The following is a 20302-nucleotide window of genomic DNA, read 5'->3' as shown; positions in this document are numbered from 1 at the left end:
ACTAAATCATTTTGTTCGAATTTAAATTTTACGAATTCCCTGAATTTATTATATCTTACTGATTTGGTAATTTTGTTGTGTTACTCTTCCACTTCATGTAACATTTTTTATTATATTATTTGTAGATTTTTTTTTTCTTCTCTCAAAGCCCCTAAATACACAGATAGAACCCAAATTTTCGGGTAGTTCTGTCACATGTTTCTATGGTTTCTGACATAATGTTTAACCATTTTGATACTATAAAAACTGGTTTATACTAATTTGATTCTCTAAACAGGTAATTATGTTCTGACAACATAATAGCATTACTAATCTCTATTATACCTTGAATGCTTGTTTGAAGGCATTACTTCTGCGTACAGATTTAGTTCAGAATTAAGGGGTTCGACGTACAAAAATCCATATCAGGAATGTTCGATGTACTTTTTATTATTTATTATTTATCATTTATCTCTTTTTTCTTTGTCAATAAATTTAATCATAAAGAATGAAAGTAGTAAGTAATTCAAGTTCATCCAAAAAAAGTTTACAACAAAAAAAAACTTGATTATTTTGGAATAACAAATAACTTTATTCAAGGAAAAGGAAAAAGCACTGCATCTAATACTGGTGAAAATGTCGCTCTTATGTATTAATTTAAACGTGTAAAATAATTAAGTAATTTATATTAAATTTTAGTAGTTCAAAGTGAAAATTTATCAGCCAAAAGAACTCGAGATGAAAATACAGAACAAAAGATAGTAGAAATTTTTCAAAATCTTGTTCTATCGGGAAAATTTTTATTTAAAAAGATTTTAGAGGATAAATCCTACGATTTATTAGTAATAATAAGCATGTTTATTGTCAAAGTTGTCAAAAATTAATAATTCTGCACCGTTTAGTGATGGAACCAGATTAAAGGAACATATTATTACACCAACACATATCGAAAATTCCAAAATAACACAAGAAATTGAATCAAAAAGAATGCGCACCACCTTTTTGACATCATTTTTTAATAATAATTATAATACGCCAACAATGAATACTGGTATCATTGATTTGACTGGGGATCAACCAACTAAAATTCTTTTAACGAATCAAATCAAATACCCTTAAAGATGACACAGATTTTTTGGATTAAAGTATGCTATTTTTGCAAAATATGACACTTTGAAAAGTCAAAAGTTCAATATACAATTCTCCGAAATGATGATTTATATGATGGGTCAGATCAAGCAGAAGGTTATTTCAAAAGCATGAATGAAATGTCTTGGGTATTGTTCCAAAAAATGGTGTTACAAATATTACTTGTTCAAATTGATTGTGCCATAATATTAAATGCAAATGGAGAATTCACGTGTTAATCGTATACTTGTGCTTTCCTCATATAATCACGATTAAGAAAAGTTCGAACGAACTTTTCTTCCTTATTGTTAAAGATCTTTAATCACAAGACTTTGAAGAAAAGTTCGAATGAACTTTTCTTCCTTATCGTTGAAGATCTTTAATCACAAGACTTTGAGAATTAAGAAAAGTTTGAATGAACTTTTCTTCCTTATCCAGTAATATTAGTCAAAATCATTTAGACCAATCAAAAAACTCTGGCACATTTAATAATCACGATTAAGAAAAGTTCAAACGAACTTTTCTTCCTTATCATATTTTAGGATCTCCCTATTGATAGCCATAATATCGAAGACTGTGCAGCCGATAACAGATTCAATTTGTCATGAATATAATCAAGTGCCTAATTTCAATAAATGGATCAATTTTTCTTTTGATGAACGCTCATATTAAAAACAAGAAAGTCGTCAAACAAAGTAATTACTCAAGTACTACAAAAAGAAGGTTCTTGATTCCAAATATCATCAACTAGTAAAACTTATCTGGCATTAGAACCCTTTTGGAAGAAGTGGAAGAACATGGAATTAAAGTTGGATGTTGGACTGTAATCGATATATGGTGAATAAAACTATGGATGAAAAATAACTTATATTTATTGGGATGGTCCAATCAGTTACAAAAGTTCTAGATAAAATATAACGTAATGTCACTACAATGGGGACTTTCGTTGATTTACTTGTAATACTTATCTCAATTAGTACCCTTGCTGTAAGGTGGATCACATTTAACCTTGCGGGTTCAACAATAAGATTTCTTCAGAAAGTGCGAAATTACAGTGAAAATTCTTGTGACCTCTTAGGAATTAATACCTCAAATTTTATGAATCAATTAGTAAATGGCGATATGCATATGACTATATGGAACCAACTATATGTGCGAAAGATCAAACTAAGATTGCTGAAATGATTGAAGTAGAATACCGTCGTACTCAGTTCTCATAAATATACCTAAAAACGTGACTTACTGTATTTAATGTAATAACATCGTTCAAGTTGTTCTGAAGGTAGCGAGATTCGCAATGATAAAGAGATTGAATGATGAAATTAAATTCATATAAATTTTAATTTAACGATCTTAAAAATCTTGTTAAAAAAATACATTAATCAAATGTAATTACTGTAAGTCACATGACTGGTTGCAAATAAAAAATGTATAATCATTCTAATTGTAATTAGTGTAATAATTAGGTGTGTACTTTCTGTAATTAGTTAGTTCTAAATGTGATTAATCATTCCCGAGATAATTGACTTACATGTGATTATGTGAAAATTTTACATTATTTAAAAACGAATTCTAATCTGAATTTCTCTTTCAAAAAATTTGTTTCATTACCTTACTTTGTTTCATTTAATACTTACTTTCCTTAATTCATATTACCTTCATTCCATCTAATCCACAACAAGGTTTCTCGAAATGATTTCTTCAACAAGTATGTTTAATATATTTGTATGACTGATATTGATTGGTATTTTTATTAATTTGATTTTTTTTTTTAAGGCGCAAGAGACAACAACAATAAAAGAAAAAATGATAATGATGTTAAAAATACAAAAAAAACCAAGAAAGGTATATATAATATTACGAAAGATTTTGATATATTTGTATAACTGATATTGATTAGTATCTTACTAATTTGGATTTTTTTTTTAAGGTATAAGCGACAACAATAATATTAAAAAAAATAAGAAAGGTATAATATTAGTATGAAAGATTTTACTCGGTTGGGTCATTAATAATTTGTTAAATTTTAGATAATGCCAAACTTGCGGAAACAGTCACTGATAAGTTGAATACAAATGTATTCAACGTCTCGTTCGCGCTCTGGAGCATACTAAAAGAAACCAATATTAAGACATTTACAATGAACGTTGAAACCGGGTTGATGCAATATACGAAATCAGATGGAATTTTGCACGTTCGATCAGTTAGTGATCTTAGGATTGTAGAGGCGAAAGTTAACGAGATCTCAATTCCATACAATTTTAGTCGGATAGGTTCGGAAAGACGAAAAGCCAGAGATCTTAGGATTAGAGTTGAATATTTTGACAAATCTGTTAAACTGCTGAATACTACGGCTGAATTGCCAAAGACATATATCGGCTTCTTCAATGTATCGAAAAGCTACCCGAAAATCCTCCGATGAGAGATAATTTAATATTTAAACATTCCAGGGATTACAGGAATCGACTTATTGATTACTTAAACTTTATTAATCATAAGGACGAATTTTCTATTTTTAAGAGTGCTCTTGCGGTAGAATTGCATAAAAATGAAAAGACTCCTTCTGGCACACCAACATCCATTGTGACTAATAATGATTTTGGAGACAGACAAGCGTCTGTAGAAGCTATATTAAACATATCGGCGGATTTGTCTATCTGGGATTAATAAGTTTAAAGTAGGCAATTTTCAGAATAAATCGGACTCAAAATTATGCTGTAGCACAGAAAACCAGCTGATGATTTATCATCTGACTAATGATCAGTTAAGATAAAAAATTTTTATATCTCGAAACCAAAATAATCAGACAAAACATAGTCGCTTAAAACCCATTTCTCCTATGAAAAACCCATTTCTCACTTTTCGCTTAGGTAGTTAGCTGTCAGTTTAACATTTAAGGTTTTTTTTAAATACATATTAATAAAAAAGAAAGAAATTAACATAACTTAAATATATAACTCTGTAAATTTATGTTTATTATACCCGGCATGTGCATTTGTTCTCTCCACTATGATATTATGTCGAATTTTAGAAAAAATGCAATTGGAAGTATATTATCAAAAAACTTGATCTCCAGATAAATGAGTTTAAAACAATAATTTAGAAATACAAGGAACAAAATAGTTTAGAAGCAGAATCAATATTACATGGGAGTGAGACAATTATTATGCAGCCCTAAACGTTGGCATTGGGAATAATTTCATAGATTTTTCATATGGTATTTTAAAAATAACCAGCAGATTATTAATTTTTTCAATTTTTTATTTGATTATTAAACGCATCAGTTCTATTCTTGCACTAATTCGAGGCAGCGATCAGGGAGTTAGAACGAACGACGCTAAGAAAATACTAGGAGTAACAAATTCTTTGGAAAACATTGAATATAAGCGAAGACCAAATTTTTTATAGTATTTTTCATCTCCATGCTGGTTATACAATCAATAGATATTCGAATTTACCAAACTACTTCAGTTCAGTGAGAAATCAGATAGCAATTGGCAGTAAAAAAATCAGATTTTAACGCCGATTTTTAGGTGATTTGATTCTATTTATTATTTCATTTCATTTATTCTTTTATGCATGTACAAATTACATCTACCTCTATTTATTATAAACTCTAAATTTAAAGCCGAATCCTAAAAAAAAAAGAACAAAACTTATTTAATAAACAATTTAAACAATTCAGTAGTCATTCAAAGATCAAGTTTACTTCGAAACTTACTCAAGGAACTGACCCAAAAGCCGAAAACATGCTTACAAAATAAACTAAAGAAGAAAACGGTTAGTTTCTTCAAAACAAATTAATAAAACGTTTCGAAACAAACCATTACGAAACTTACGATCTTATCATCCCAGGATCCAGGAAGCGATTCTAGCAAAAAAATAATAAAAAATTAAAAAAAGAAAAAAAGTTTCGAACAGAGCGAGATGCTTTGAAACTTACCATCCGATCTACAGCAAGGCATGAAATCCAACAAGAAACAAACGTCCGATACCTACAAAAAAGAGAAATTTTTTTAAAAAAATTTTTTTAAAATAAATTTCGTCTCGAACGAAACTTACCAAATCCAAATTTCCAAAGCCAAAGGACTGCTTCAGCTTTCTTTCCATCAGCTTCTTCTTTTGCTTTCTTTTCCGCTTCAGGAGTCCGAAATCGGAATTTGACTGGGTTCCTACAAGATAGAAATAAAAAAAGCGTTGATGTAAGTTTCTAAAGAAGTTTTCGAAAGATTACGAAAACTTACTATGATTCTGTTCTTCAAAAGTCGGAACCGGCCGTCTAAAAAAAAAAAAAATGAAAAAAATGAACTGTAAGTAACAGGTTGTTAAAATAATAAAGGTTTAGATATTAAAGTAAAAAAGAACCCACGAGTTTCCAACAAATCCACTCTAAATAGGAAAAATCAACCGTTTCATTTAAAGAAATAATTTCAAGAATAAAAACCACCCACCGATGTTTAAAGACTCGAAAATAATTTGTCTTTAAACTAAGATTTTTGCGTTAAAAAAGCTTATTCTCATTAACTAAGTTCCAAGTTTAAAAAACATGTTGATACCATTCTTGATTTTAGTTTCCAATAAAGAAATATCCAAAAAGAAAACTCCCTCCCCATGCCGATATCCATGTTCAAAAAGACGATTAGGAGTATTAAAAACAACATACCTAGGCGTAATGTAAGGGTGTCTTAGTTCTTTGAATTCTAAAACACTTGGTCCATCTTGCACGAAATGAGGTTGACACACACGATGGTTCTATAAAATAACATAAGTAATTCGTTCATCATTGGCCGGTTCTTCGAGGTAGGAAAGGGTTATTTTATAATTATTCTTTGACGAAATTTTTACAAGCTAATGTTTCGTTTTTTTTTCTCTTTTTTTTTTTTTTTTTTTTTTTTTTTTTTTTTTTTTTTTTTTTTTTCTTTTTTTTTAGACGGCTTGTTCTTAGATTATTTCCAACTTGAGTTACTTCGTTGTTACCAATTGCCTGCTGGATGAAGCTTTCTACTTCTTCAATTTCAGGATATCATAACAAACTTTCGTTAACCCAGTCGTGATTTCTATCAATATCACGGGCACTAAAGTCATCTAAGCTACGCGTCTGTCTATTTTGCATCATTTCAGCCAGTCAGTTCGAGGTTCATACGCTTCCTGTGGTGTGTCGTCGTCTTCTTCATCAGAATCGTTATCATCAACTTCTTGAATATCATTCACAGCAGGTCCAATTTAATCATTAGGGTCATCATTGATTTGTACAAGATATTGGTTATATAAATTAATCCATGAAAAAGTGTGATTTCTGTGAGGCTAAGAAGGTCTCTATAACGAACCATTTCGAATGGGAGATGGACGCGGCTAAATACGTACAATGTTTTCACCAGAGCATTCTATCAGTTGAATTTATATTGCTGCTCCAATTTGAACAATGAAAGTTCCTCAAGTTCGGCAGGTATATTACAATATCTTTGTAGAGGTGAGGGATCCGTTTACATAATTCCATTGTTCTCATTATTTGGAACATTTTCATTACTATCACGAAGCTGTTGATTTGCCTCTTTGTTAAGTTTTAGACTAACAAAATTTCGGCTACTATGATAGAGCGGTAATTGAAGATGTTGACAAGTTTCTTGCGCCGAAAAATCACGTTCCCTGACTATGTGAATGAGCAACTTTTGTAATGCTTTAACAGCTGGATCATTTGCTGAAACCACCCGAAATTACACACGCCCAACAAGACTCTAACGTAACTTTAGTAACACTAACCTAATGTCTCGTTGGAGAGGGAGAAGACGAAGGAAAGGGAAAGGGAAAGAGTATATATTTGAGATTTTTTTTCAATATAAGAATGTTCCAGCTCAATTGCTTATTAACTTCTGGATTTTCTGAAAAGTTAGAGAGGGAAGAAGGTAAACGAAGGAAGAACAAGAGGAAATAAATGGAAGGTCGACCCGAAGAAAAAGAGAAGGCTTTCAAAAAAGCATCGATGATGTTTTAGTTGATTACTTGATACGTGACACAAAGTTCATATTGAATGTCAAAATCAGGCATGTGATTATCAGTTGTGAAATATAAACATATAAACAACATTCTGATTGGATACTAATTGTGGCGATCATTCATTATCTAAATTAACAGTTCGCCGTATTACTATTAAACGTTGGAAATAAATTCTATTAACAATATATTAATTGATTTTTTGATTCACTAATGATTGTTATAATTAAGATTTAATTTATTTATTATTATTTGTTATTTGTTATTACTTATTATATGTTCTAAACATAAAGTAAAATTTTCTTTTCGTCCAAAGGCATAAATTTTAATATAAAAAATATGATGCTATTCACCATCTATACATTATCTTTACTATACATAAAAAATAAAAAATGATAACTAGCGGTAGGACTTCGAGGTAGTCATTTTACACTGGTGATGCTAACCATAATAAGCATACTTTGATTGAATCTACCAAGCGAGAGGTCCACACATTCTATATAATCAGAAGTATGATACTCCTCCGTAGCAGGTCCTATTGACCCCTTCTCCTCGGACTGATGCTATTCACCACCTGTTAGACTTCATTGGAATATCATGTCCTTCTATAAATTTTCACTTCTAAAAAGTGGCCTTTATTTACCTATAAAATAAATAGTAAAGATAAAGTAAGTGAGAAGTCTATCAATTGCTGCCTCTGCTTTGTGAGTGGTCCATTAAAATAATTACTTGGGATACTCACTTAATGATAACATAAACTCCAATCCTAAATGTCTTACCTATTTTTTAATTCTACTTTAGTATGAGTCCTGTTATATCTTCTATACCCGTTAGAGACCGTCTAAAAAAGAGAAAACTGAAGAGAAATGAAGAAAAAAACTGCTTACCCGAAATCCTATACTCAAAGACGCTTAAAAAAGTAAAAAATGAAGTGTTAGTAAAAGGAAACAAAAAAGAATTTTTTTTTAAAAAAAATACACACATATTTGCCGAATGAGATCTACATATTATAGATAGCCATTTTAAGTAGATTTTGATATACTGTGATGGGATTTTCATGAAGATCACCAATAACCGAATGAGGAGTATTAATGAAAGATTAGAAAAAACCTAAATTTTCTTTAATTTCGTTGGTAAGTGATTTTATAACTGAAGAAAGTTATTGTATTTAGAAGATCTAGGGTTTTAAAAATAAGTTTTTTAATGACAGAAAAAGAGAAGGCATTTTAAGCTTAATTTATTCCGCTTTTGATTTTTAACTTTGATCTTTTACTCCATCTTCAAATTTTGATTATTTAACTAAACCCCAGAAATTTGTAGACGTTATTTGAAAATAATTAATAATTTTAATAATCGTAATCTTAGTAACATCACTAACATTGCATGCATGATGAATGAATTTACTCTTTTAACAAAATATAACTGCATTAAGCTATACAGAAGTCTACAAGTGAATTAAAATGGATTTATTTATTATTTATTATAAAAAAGGAGATCCAATCTCAACCAAATTAATCAAATAGAATTGAAAAAAAAGAGGTCAACAAAGAGCTAACAAAAGCAAAACCTAGGATAAAATTTTTCAAACTTTCTCTTGCTTTGTAACGTGGTCTAATCAGATTTCGTATTACTTTCCTATATATGAATTTTATAGAATGAATAAAAAATTTTATCAAAAAATAAATAATAAAAATTTACCTTGTTCTTTTGTTCCATTTCACACTTGAAATACTCATTCAAACTTTTAAATGATGGTTGAGGAAACTGTGATGATTGTGATTGTTGTGAAGATAGTTGTGACGTATTTATATATGTTTTCAAACTATTTAAATATTGTTTTTCCTCCATATCTTTTATTTGTTTAGTATAGAAATCAATCCATTTCAACAAATTTTGTTTTTCACGTTCAGATTTCATATATTCATCAATTACTTTTTCTTTAGCTTCTTCAATAAATTTTTTAAGTTTCTGCACTTCAATTTGCAAGTCACCTATTTCTTCCTCTTTGGCTTTTATTTGTTTTATGTGTGACGTTTTCTTTAACTTTTGTCGTTGTCGTAGGCGAGTGATTCCATTTCTTCGTGACGCCTTTGAAGGTTTACCCATATTGGAGACAAAAAATAAAGAAATAAAGAACCAGATATTAAAAAAAAAAGATTTTTTTTTTTAATCAAAAAAAAAAATGTGGAGGATTTCCATAAACGTTGATTAGCTTAAATCCCATAATTTCATCAGTATAAATAAATATATAATTCTTTCTCATTATTCTTCAGTATTTATACTCCCTCTTATGAAGGAGAATATGTCTATAGGTAGACTTTTTTCCCATGTCTTCGGATAGGATAATAAAATTCGCCATGTAGTCCTCGTTCATAAGTTGTATTACTTTTTTTATATTAGAGCGGGTGGTGGTGTGACGGATTTTATAATCACTTGATTAGAAAATCTGATTGGATATTATTTTATTTATGATCAATATGTGACTTAGCCGATCTCTTCAGTTTTTGACAACGCATTCAATACTTTTTTATATTTAAACCAATAATAGAATCGTTCCTCATGGATTTTTATTGGGTATTGCCTCTCAAGAAGATATAGAAGTGCATTTATTTTTAGATTAAAAAAGTCTCTCATTTAATATTAAAAAAACTGGTAAAACACTTTTTATTGAAACTTTTCCTGGGCGTCTTTTGTTAATTTTTTTTGTGGAAAAGATATATAAGTTTAATAAATTTAATGTTGAGCCTTTAAAAAATAAGTTTAATTACATGTATATAAATTTTTATATCTAAATTATTTTTTATTTTTTTTTTCAAATATACAATCCTCTTGATACAAAAAAATGTATGTACATAAATCCACCATTATGTACATTTTTTTTAGCATCAATTTCCTTTTTTTGCTTCCATTCAACTATGAGTTCTCCATAAGAATATTTTGGATTCTTGATTGCCTTTTTTAATCTAAGTTTACTTAATGGGCTCTCTTCTTGGTTTTGACTGCTTAATTGAACAAATGTTTTTTGATTTTGCTGATAATATTTCACCCCCCAATTGGAATCATCAAAAATATTGGATAATTCTTGATAACCTGTAGATCCGCGAAAAACACACTTTAATGCTCCAGTTCTTTTCGTATAATAGTGAATATAATTTTTAAAAATTTCTTTAAATAAATCCACTGGACAATCCATAGATACAGTTTGTAATCCAGTATTTTTCTTTCCAAGTCGTCTATGAATCAAATAAACAATATTTTCTTTAAATTTATTAATTAAAAAACTTGGAATTTTTTCTTGTCTTGCAGGTATTTCATTGTATTTACGGATTATATTTTTATGTTGAAAGAGACCACGACTAGACTTGAAACTTTTTTTACAAACAGTACATTCAGTGTTATTAATAATTATAAATGGAAGAGGAGGAATTTCATCTTCTTTATTCATTATAAACCCGGAAACTAAAAGTTGAAGAAAAAAGGACCGGTTAAAAAAATAAGAAAAAGAAAAAATACTTACAGCATATCTTTAAACTTACCACTAAACTTACCGTGTGTTTAAAAAAATAAAGTTTTAGTTCAGATCAAATAACTAAAATAAACAAGAGACGTCATAGACGTCATGTGTATCATATGCGCCATGTGGTACTGTAATAAAAATAGAAAATCACGATCAATTCATAACTTATTTATATATTTATATAATAAAATATCAATCGTTTTAATTGAAATTTTACTGCTTTTTTTATATCAGATTATGGAAAGCTGTTTATTTTTTTTTATTTTTTAGAGTCTTTTCTCATTCATCATAGCAGTTTTTTGAAACTTTTAACAGTAATTTAAAAAGAATAGTTTAGTGATTCTATTTTTCTGATTTTTTTATGAAGTCCAGTTGACCAAATGAGTGGAGTACAGTCATATGAAGTATTACGAAAATGTGATTTGTAAGAGTAATACGAAAAGGAGTGGTGTAAAAAAGTATAGTATATCACATGAAATAATCTACTCAACAATATGATTTGTAAAATTGCGTATGTATAATAAATAATTATTGTATAATTGATAATCGATAATAACGTCAAAAAAAGTCTCATTTCATGTAAAAGAAATATTATTTTTGTGTATATAGAATAATATTTCGCTAAAAGAAGCGCGTCAATTGAAATTGGCTAATTAAGAATTAGTATTAATTAAAGATTTTAATAAAAAAATTCACAGTTGAGTATAAATAAATACAAATATACAATACTTTTTTCGTTTGATAATATACACTATTACAGTTGAGTATAGTTTTATTATCTAAATCATACACAAATATTGATTTCGCGCCATACTATACTTTTTTGGTTAACTCGATACCACTCCTTTTTTTGTCTTACCGGATTTGTAAACCTACTATTATGTAATATTATATAACAAACACCTATTGTTATATTGTACATAAAATATACTATGAATTCGTTTTTGAATTTTAAACAATTTTTTGCTTTTTAATTTGTATTATAGAATTATCTAACATTTAAAAAGAACGTGAATTGAAAATAGAATATTTTAACTGTGAATATATAATGTACAATTAAATAATAAAAGTACACAGGTATTAAGTTAAGTAGTACTGTATGGTAATATAAATTCGGACGGACTTCAATCCTTTTTGTTCGTACGTACGTTTCTACTTTCTAACAGATAAATTTAGTACGTATGAATACTTTAAAAAATTTTCATATGACTTTGAATTTTCGTACAATTTTGAATTTTCATACATGATTTGATTTTTAATAAAAGACTTTATGTTAAAAAATATAAATATAATAATTATATAAACCTGTTCAAATTCAGGATTTACCAATTCAATTAGAAAGTCGGATATATTATCAATATTCATATTTACAATTATTTTTCTTCTTCAAAGTAGTAAAGATTGTTTATGACAAATATATAATAAATAAAACGCTAAAATCATTACATTACAAATATATAAATTAATCAGATCAATTATGTTACTCAAAATGTAATTGTACCATTTTCATTATCGAAAGTTCTATTTCATGATGCTACGATGCAATAGTCCGTTTGAGTACGGAAAAATTAAAAAATTTTTTCAGACGTCTGTCCAAATTTGTAGTACTGTACAGTACTATTTTGCTATATATTTTAGTGTACTTCAAAAATTTATATAACTGTACGTACTACTGAGTACAGTGTACTAGAGTACCATACTCAACAATTTTAATCATTCGGTATAACGTAATGATGTTTGTTATATAATATACTGAATATTCCCTATAATATTACTAAATTTAGAATAGTATCTGCAATATTCCCATGTGTATTACTTAAACTGTCGCAATTTGCCGTTAACTAGCCACTATTATATTCAGTTGAGAAAAAAAAATTTATTTTCGGCACCACCCAATTTTTTTTATTTCTCAATTTTTTTTTTTATAAAATATTTTTTTTTTCTAATTTTTCAGAATGACTGGAATTTTGAACAAACAAACGAACTACAGTTAGTTCATTTCATTTATTTTTTTTTTTACTTTTCTTTTTATTATGAAGGAATATATTAATATTTTTTTTTCTTTTTTTTAAAGAACGAAAAAGAACGAACAGACAAAGTCCAAAATCGGTTCTATAACTATAGTACAGCCATATAGTCTAGTCAATTAATATCCCTACTTTCTATTTTATAGGCGTATAAAGTTCAATTTATCAAAATTTCACACTTCAAACCTTTCAGGTTACTTTGAGTTAAATGGTAGAGAATTGGGAAGGGGACAAACATTTCATTTTAGGGAAGCAGAATTATAGAAGTACATGATATTTCGATGAAGTCTAACAGGTGGTGAATAGCATCAGTCCGAGGAGAAGGGGTCAATAGGACCTGCTACGGAGGAATATCATACTTCTGATTGTATAGAAGGTGTGGACCTCTCGCTTGGTAGGTTCAATCAAAGTATGCATATTATGGTTAGCATCACCAGTGTAAATGACTACCTTGAAGTCCTACCGCTAGTTATTACTTTATTATGTATAGTAAAAATAATGTATATAGTCATATGAATAGTATCAAATTTTTTTTTAATAAAGTTATATCTGTTTCTGTAAACTGCAATGTAATAAACGTGTTTTTATAAAATGTGTATTTGCATCTTAGAAATAAAATAAATAAATTCTCTTTCTGATTTTTATTTATAGCGTTAATTTTAAAAAATTATTATTATGTTTCAAAGGTAAAATTCCACGTTAACGTGATTCGTAATCACATGTATAATAATGCTAAACTCATTATCATACATATCACCTGACAATATTGAAGTAAATTCGTGTGTTATATTATTTAACCTTAAATTAAAAATTCCCATATTGTTTCTATGCTTATTAGATAAAAATTTTTATTTAACTATTTCAAAGAAAAATTTTAAAAAAGTCTTGAGATTAGTCCTAAGTCGACGTATTAACCCGTTCCTATTAAAAAAAGAAAGAAAACGGTTAGTAATTGTTCAAATGAGAAAGAATTCAACAGTCTAAAAACACCCACTCACAGTCCGCTTGGGAAATCCAGAATGAAATTCTATAAAATAAAAAAACGGTTAGTAACCGTTCTAGGAAAAGGAACTAACAGTCCAAAACCAACCTACTCACCATATAGAAGTTCAGAATGAAATGCTAAAAAAAAAGGAAATTCAATAGTTTAACACCACCCACTCGCCACAAGTCCGCTTAGAAAATCCAGAATGAAATTCTAAAAACAAAAAAACGGTTAGTAACCATTTTAGGAAAAGGAGCCAACAGTCCAACACCACTCACCACAAGTTCGCTTGGGAAGAGTCCAGGACGAAATGCTAAAAAAAAAAAAGAAAGGAATGGTCAATACCGTTCCTAGAAAGAAAATAAAAAAAAATCTGAACTCTACCTTAAAGAAAGTATAAAAAAAGTTTACCAACCGACCCTATCTAAAAAAAATAAAAAGGAATGGTAAATACCGTTCTTAAAAGAAAAAAATGGAAAAAAATTCTAAAATTTACCTTAAAGGCATAAAAAAACATACCCGTTCCTATTTAAAAAGAAAAGGAAAAGGTATAGTTAAATACCATTTCCAAAGAAAAAAAAATAATAAAAAATAAAAAAGTAAAAAAAAATCTTCGAAGCTTACCACAAAACGTAAAACTGGAATTATTAAAATTTTATTTTTTGCCTCAGATCGAAATTGAGGCACTCAGATTATCAATGATTCACATTACGCACCTCACATGACGAATTCAATCTAAAGTGCGAACGAAGATTCATGTATTTAATGTATTTAAATTATCAGATTTATAACTAAGTTAAATCTGAAGCAATTAGAATAAATCAATAATCAATCTTTTTAGTTTAGTCAGCCAATCAAATAATTAAATAATCTCTGACAGCAGCAAAAATTATAATCATGTACAGTATTCTTCCGAAGAAATTTTCCTAATTCTACACAAAGCTGAAGAAAAAATTTTACCCTAAGAATTACCATTCTTGGATTGAACCCGTGACTTAATAAATAAACATTGAACTTAAAATTTTTTTGCAAGTATTTAGTTATTAAATTATTTTATATCCTGCATAAAAAGGAACTACCGTGAAATTCGGAACTAGGATTTCTAACTCTTTCGTTCCATACTAAGATTACCGAGTTAATAGGTGCAAACCTGTTCATTTTACGTAAACAAACATTATATTATAATTCCAACCTAAATTCTCTCGTTTTTTTTTCATTTTTTCTGACTACTAATCCAATTTCTAACTGCAGTTAATGTTTTAGGAACATCAACACCGTTATATAATCGAGATACCATTGATTGATTAAAACTAATATAATGTGTTGAATTACGAGATACTCTATATAATATTACTGTATATAATGATATATCTGATATTGTAGGTACTTTGAATTTCTATAGATACGTCTGAACTTAATCCAAAAATGGTGATTCTTGGGGAAAATTTCTTCAGAAGAATACCTTCTTGAATCAACACTGCATAAGTCATCGCACCCTACTGACTCCCTTGCTATAAAATATTTATTTATATTATGCAGAGGGGTGATGATATGGTTACAGGTAATTTTTGCATAAACAACGTATAAAAGCGTATAAAGTATAAATGTATAATGACTATAATCTATACGTGTCATATTACTATTTATTGAAAACTTGTTTTAAAACCTGCTTTTCTATATACCGAGTTTTTGAAACCTGATTAGTAAATATTTTAATTGTAATAAAAATACTGATTGTTACTTCACACTTTTTCAATCATATAAGACTTTTAAGAATTTGAAACAAAAATAATAAATGCGAAACCTAACATCATCTATTTCGATAGCAAAATAACAAAATATTGTGACGCACAAGTTTCTTTTTGGACAAACTCAGCTTTCATATCCTTGCATACTCCACAAATTCATCTCGTAATATGCTGTATTATGTTATGTTATCCAATAACATTATTTGCAATAAAAAAATTAAGTGGTAAATACAAAATATATTGTGATAATTAAAATTACCTTCTTAAAGATTGTAATTATTTATTATTATTATTATTTTAGACTTTCAAAAAATGCAGGTTTAATTGGATTATTTTTACTGGTCATTTTCAACTAGTATAAAATTTTCTTATACTGTAATACTACGTATAATGTATACTGTACTAGTGTACTGTCTATAAACAAACAAATATTCTATTTTTGGTAATATTGAATCTGACACGATTATTTATACAGCTATATTAGAGTTATATGATATAAAAAGTATGTAATTCAGTCCAAATTTAGCAGAGATAATTTTTTTTGTTATCGTCATCAATATTTTTTATCTTTGCCAATACTCCTTTATTTTCGTCAAGTCTTTGTCAATATTCTTTTCGTCAGGTCTTCATCAATACTCTTTTGTCTTCATCAAGTTTCATCAATACTTTTTTATCTTTATCAAGTCTTCGTCAATACATTTTTTAATAATCTTTAAATTCCTATAAGTAGTATTTAATACTCTTAAATACAATGCCAAAAGTAAAAAGTAAAAAAATTGAAAATGTTCCTAAGGAAATTACCGACTATCCTAAATCAGATTCTATATTATATACAGATGGAAAAAGGAGTTATAATTACAAAATTAAGCAAGAAGGTTTATATCCTCAACCTCCAATATTGGCATATACCCAAGGAAAAAACAAATATAAAATTCCAAATGGATATTGTGTGGAAACTACTTGGGGTCGTGGGGAAAAAAAGAAAACTGTAAAGTGCTTTATTAATTATGTAGAAGGAAAGCCACTTTTTAAAATTATGTATGGTATAAATTTCTCAGAAGAAGTCCAATCAAATATATCTTCAACAACAGCAGCAAATGCAGTTCTGAAGGTTAGCTTATCGATTTTTTTTTGTGTTAAAATCGAATTAAATATATTTAATAATTAAATTTTATTATCTTTTTTTAGAAACTTTTTCCCTTAAATGAAAAATCATTAATTTCTGGAGTACATCTTTTTGGCATTCATCTAATAACATTAAAGCAAGCTAGAGAAAACGTAAGAAGTACAAAGGAAAATAATATTCAATTAATATCACTTGAACATTGTAGTAAATCAACATTAAATAAAAGGCAGCATAAATTTGGAAATCAATTGAAACAACATGTTCAAGTTGAAGGATCCAAAATCTATGGTAAAGATCAAGTTGTTCTTAAGCAAATTTCTTATAGCATTAGAGATATGGATTTCCAAATTGATTATGAGGAAAAAAACGATATAAAAGAAAAAAAGCTTATTTCAGCAGTACAAGCTATTGATTTAAATTATATTCCTCGTGAAGGTTATCGAGCATTAGCTGCAGTAGAATCTAATTTACAACGTGAATGGGCCATCTCTAAACAATGACTTAAATTAACAACAGAAATGAATCAGAAAATACCAATTACTCTTATCAATCTTCCATTGGATTTTGCTGAAGATTCAAACTCTGAAATAATTCAAAATATCAAAAAAGGTGGAACTCGGAGCGTTAAAGACATTTTAAAGTATATTGTACCCACCCTTATTTCTAATGAAATATTGGATATTAATAATCCAATTATCCACTTAAGAGTTTCTGGCGATGGCCGGAATGTAGGCAGAAAAATTAAGCATGTAATGGTAACCATAGCAATTTTGAATGACATACAAAATATCCATAAACCTGATCACCACTATACAACCATTCTCTTTTCAGGTGTGGAGAAATATGAGGTTTTAGAAATTATGATGGCATCTTTTATTAAAGAACTAGATGAAATAAAAAAAAATGGGCTAATGATTGGCGAAATTATATGGAATTTTGTACTTTATTTCAGTTCTGATTGGAAATTTTTATCCATATGTTTAGGATTCAATTCAGCAAATTCAAAATTTTTTTGCCCATGGTGCCAAGTATCAAAATATGACCAAGGTAATGATTGGAAAATAAGTAAGAAAATGGAAAACATTCAAGAATATCCAGGTCATAATAGGAAGCCACTTTTTAATATGATTTCACTGGATAATTGGGTACCAGATGAACTTCATATTCTGCTTCGTATTTGGGATCGTCTCTGGTGTTTAGTTTTAGCCGAATTAAAAGAATTTAATCAATTTGATGATATATGTCGTGATGAAATTGTTAAAGAAATGAATAGGATTGGTGTTAATTTCCAGTTTTGGCAAGAAAAATCCAATACGTGGAACCACACATCATTGATGGGTGATGACAAAAAGAAAGTTTTAAAAAATTTTAACTTTAAGCGTATATTACCATCTTCACGTGCAAATGCAATCCGAGAATTATGGGATCACTTTCATCAAATTTATCTCAATCTTAAATTGAAGAATTACGATGCACAACAGTTTCGATTCGAAGCCGAGGATTGGTTGGAATTATTTAAGGTATTATACATGCCAAGTGATATAACTCCATATATGCATGTTCTTGTCTGCCATATGTCCGAGTTTATGAAAAGACATAAACAATTTGGCATAAAGGCATTTTCGTGCGCGGCTGTTGAAAAAAAAAATCACCAGCAAGTAACACATTTTTTTAGACAGACAATGAAAGATGGAGGGAAAATCAAAAAATCAGCAATAACTGATATTCTTGAATATGAAAATAGGGTTCTATTTTATTTATTTGATAATGTTGAAACTTCAACACCAAAACCAAAAAAAATAAATTTAAAGTAATATTTTTTGGTTAGAGCGGTAGAATTAATTTATTTGTATTACATAGGAGTGATAGAACTGATTAAATAAAATGATATATTAGTAACAATTTGTTATATTTGTTTTTCTTTGACAAATGGCTTGGATAGTTAGGACGTGTATTTTAAGTAAGAAATATTCTAACAATTCTCATTTCCTTTTTCTTATATTTATAAGGACACCGGCTTTTTGGAATTTGACGAAACCACACTTTCAGTTAATGTATTTTAATGTTTTTTCTTTCCTTTTTTCTTGTAGAATTAATGACTTGAATGTACAGGTAATTTAATGCACATATAAAGCATTAAACTATATTTTATTCAGTGGAATAAACTTAACGAAGTATGTAAATGTTAGTATTTATTATTGTTTTTTTTAAAGTTTTAATATTAATACTGTTTATTTTTTTTAAAGCGCAATTTTCTTAGCTTCTTGAGAGGTAAATATACTTGGGTAGACACATAGCGTTTTTAGACTGGTATTAATGCTGGAACTAACATCTGGCAAGTATAGTTTGGTAATATATGGTGACATAACTGCATTTTGAAAGGACATTAACTATTTTCTATGTTCTTTTATCACTTTTAGATACCAACGAAGCGAGTGAGATTGTACCGAAGCATTTTGAAGAAAACTGTTTTACATTTTTTAACTTTCCTATAAGGCAGTATAGACGTAAGTAATTTCTAATTTTGTTGTGATGCAATAATAATAAATAATTTTTTTTTAAAAAAAAAAAATCTTGTTGAATCAAGCCAACTAGACTATATTATATGTCCAAACCATAAACAACGGGTAAGTCTTGGTAAAAACTAGAAGAGCATTTTTTTATTTCTTTCATTTTTTGTAACTAATTACTGCGTTCTTTTTTTTTTAGTTTCGTAAAAAAAATATAGTTTATAAATGAAAGGCTCGGGAATGTTAGAGATATCAATCCGTAATCGTATTAAAACAATATTCTGGGTGGATTGATGATCTTAGACGGTTTGCTCTTCAGGTATTGGACGTGTGGGAATCTGGTGGTACGAATATCCATATTTTTAGGCTTATTAATGCCTTATCTGTTATATATACAGTTCACCCTTACTATAGCGAATCTTGTGGGCTGAAGATCAAAATTCGTTATAGTAAGAAAATTCGTTATAGTGTATAACGAATAAACATAAGATTTTCGTTATATCAAAAAAATCATATAATCACGTGATAAATGCATTATCGCACTATTATTAAATACCAACCAAATTTATTTGGCAATAAAGATAAAAAAACAATAAAACAAAACCAATTATATTCAATTAACGAGTGTTCTTTGTTATTTATTATGAACTCACATACAAAATACTTTTTATATTTTTGTTACTCAATGACTATTACTTAATTGAGTATGATACGAGTACTGTAATACTGTCGTACATCATTTATAAAGACTATTCTCATCGATTTGATATTCAATAAAACCTTGGTCTTCTTCATAATTATAAAAATCAAACTCATTAAAATACAAAGCTTCAAAATCAAAATTTTCAATATCAATAATATTATTATCGCCTTCCCTTTCCCTGTTCATAGTATTATTATCAACTGGATCAATAGCAGTGTTATTTGGCTTGAGTTTACTACCTTTATCTGTAACGAATAAATCTAAACTTGATTGTTTTTTAGAAAAAAAATTATTTCTATAAACAATTTTTCTAATTTTTTTCATTACCTTTAATGCACTTTTATCAAAAATATCTTGACTATCATTTTGCTCTACATAGTTAAAAATTGTATCAAATGCAATTAAGGCCTCAGAACTCGTTACTGAAATAATATCTTTATCACCTTCATCATCAGACATAGTATTATTTTCTTTAAGAATAGCAACGATCTGCTCTTCAGATGGGGGTATACCGGCATTTTCATTCTCCTGGTCTAATCTAATGTATTCTTCAGCAGTAAGAGGGTGTGTATACTCAAGCTTATTGAT

The 20302-nt window shown here is 28.3% G+C and overlaps 4 protein-coding genes across 4 annotated transcripts; 2 read left to right on the top strand and 2 right to left on the bottom strand.

The window, feature by feature from the left end:
• Positions 1-2799: 2799 nt before the first annotated feature.
• On the top strand, positions 2800-3774 carry OCT59_009765 (uncharacterized protein; the record flags this gene model as incomplete). The annotated part of the gene is made up of 5 exons (XM_025327657.2): positions 2800-2815; positions 2884-2952; positions 3038-3076; positions 3138-3496; positions 3607-3774. 5 exons carry the CDS (start codon positions 2800-2802, stop codon positions 3772-3774), a joined length of 651 nt encoding a protein of 216 aa, XP_025170162.2.
• A 4935-nt stretch (positions 3775-8709) lies between these two features.
• OCT59_009764 (uncharacterized protein) lies at positions 8710-9204 on the bottom strand (the record flags this gene model as incomplete). The annotated part of the gene is made up of 2 exons (XM_066132583.1): positions 8710-8733; positions 8797-9204. The coding sequence occupies 2 exons, from the start codon at positions 9202-9204 to the stop codon at positions 8710-8712; spliced, it is 432 nt and encodes a 143-aa protein (XP_066000213.1).
• A 706-nt stretch (positions 9205-9910) lies between these two features.
• On the bottom strand, positions 9911-10543 carry OCT59_009763 (uncharacterized protein; the record flags this gene model as incomplete). Its single annotated transcript, XM_025329400.2, has 1 exon — positions 9911-10543. The coding sequence occupies one exon, from the start codon at positions 10541-10543 to the stop codon at positions 9911-9913; it is 633 nt and encodes a 210-aa protein (XP_025170163.2).
• Positions 10544-16126: 5583 nt separating this feature from the next.
• OCT59_009762 (uncharacterized protein) lies at positions 16127-18315 on the top strand (the record flags this gene model as incomplete). Its single annotated transcript, XM_066132582.1, has 3 exons — positions 16127-16486; positions 16564-16936; positions 17018-18315. 3 exons carry the CDS (start codon positions 16127-16129, stop codon positions 18313-18315), a joined length of 2031 nt encoding a protein of 676 aa, XP_066000212.1.
• Positions 18316-20302: the final 1987 nt, after the last annotated feature.

The sequence above is a fragment of the Rhizophagus irregularis genome, chromosome 18 (assembly GCF_026210795.1).
Source record: "Rhizophagus irregularis chromosome 18, complete sequence".
NCBI lineage: Eukaryota > Fungi > Glomeromycota > Glomeromycetes > Glomerales > Glomeraceae > Rhizophagus > Rhizophagus irregularis.
Note: the sequence above shows the minus strand (reverse complement) of the source record. Positions and strands in the feature narration are given on the sequence as shown.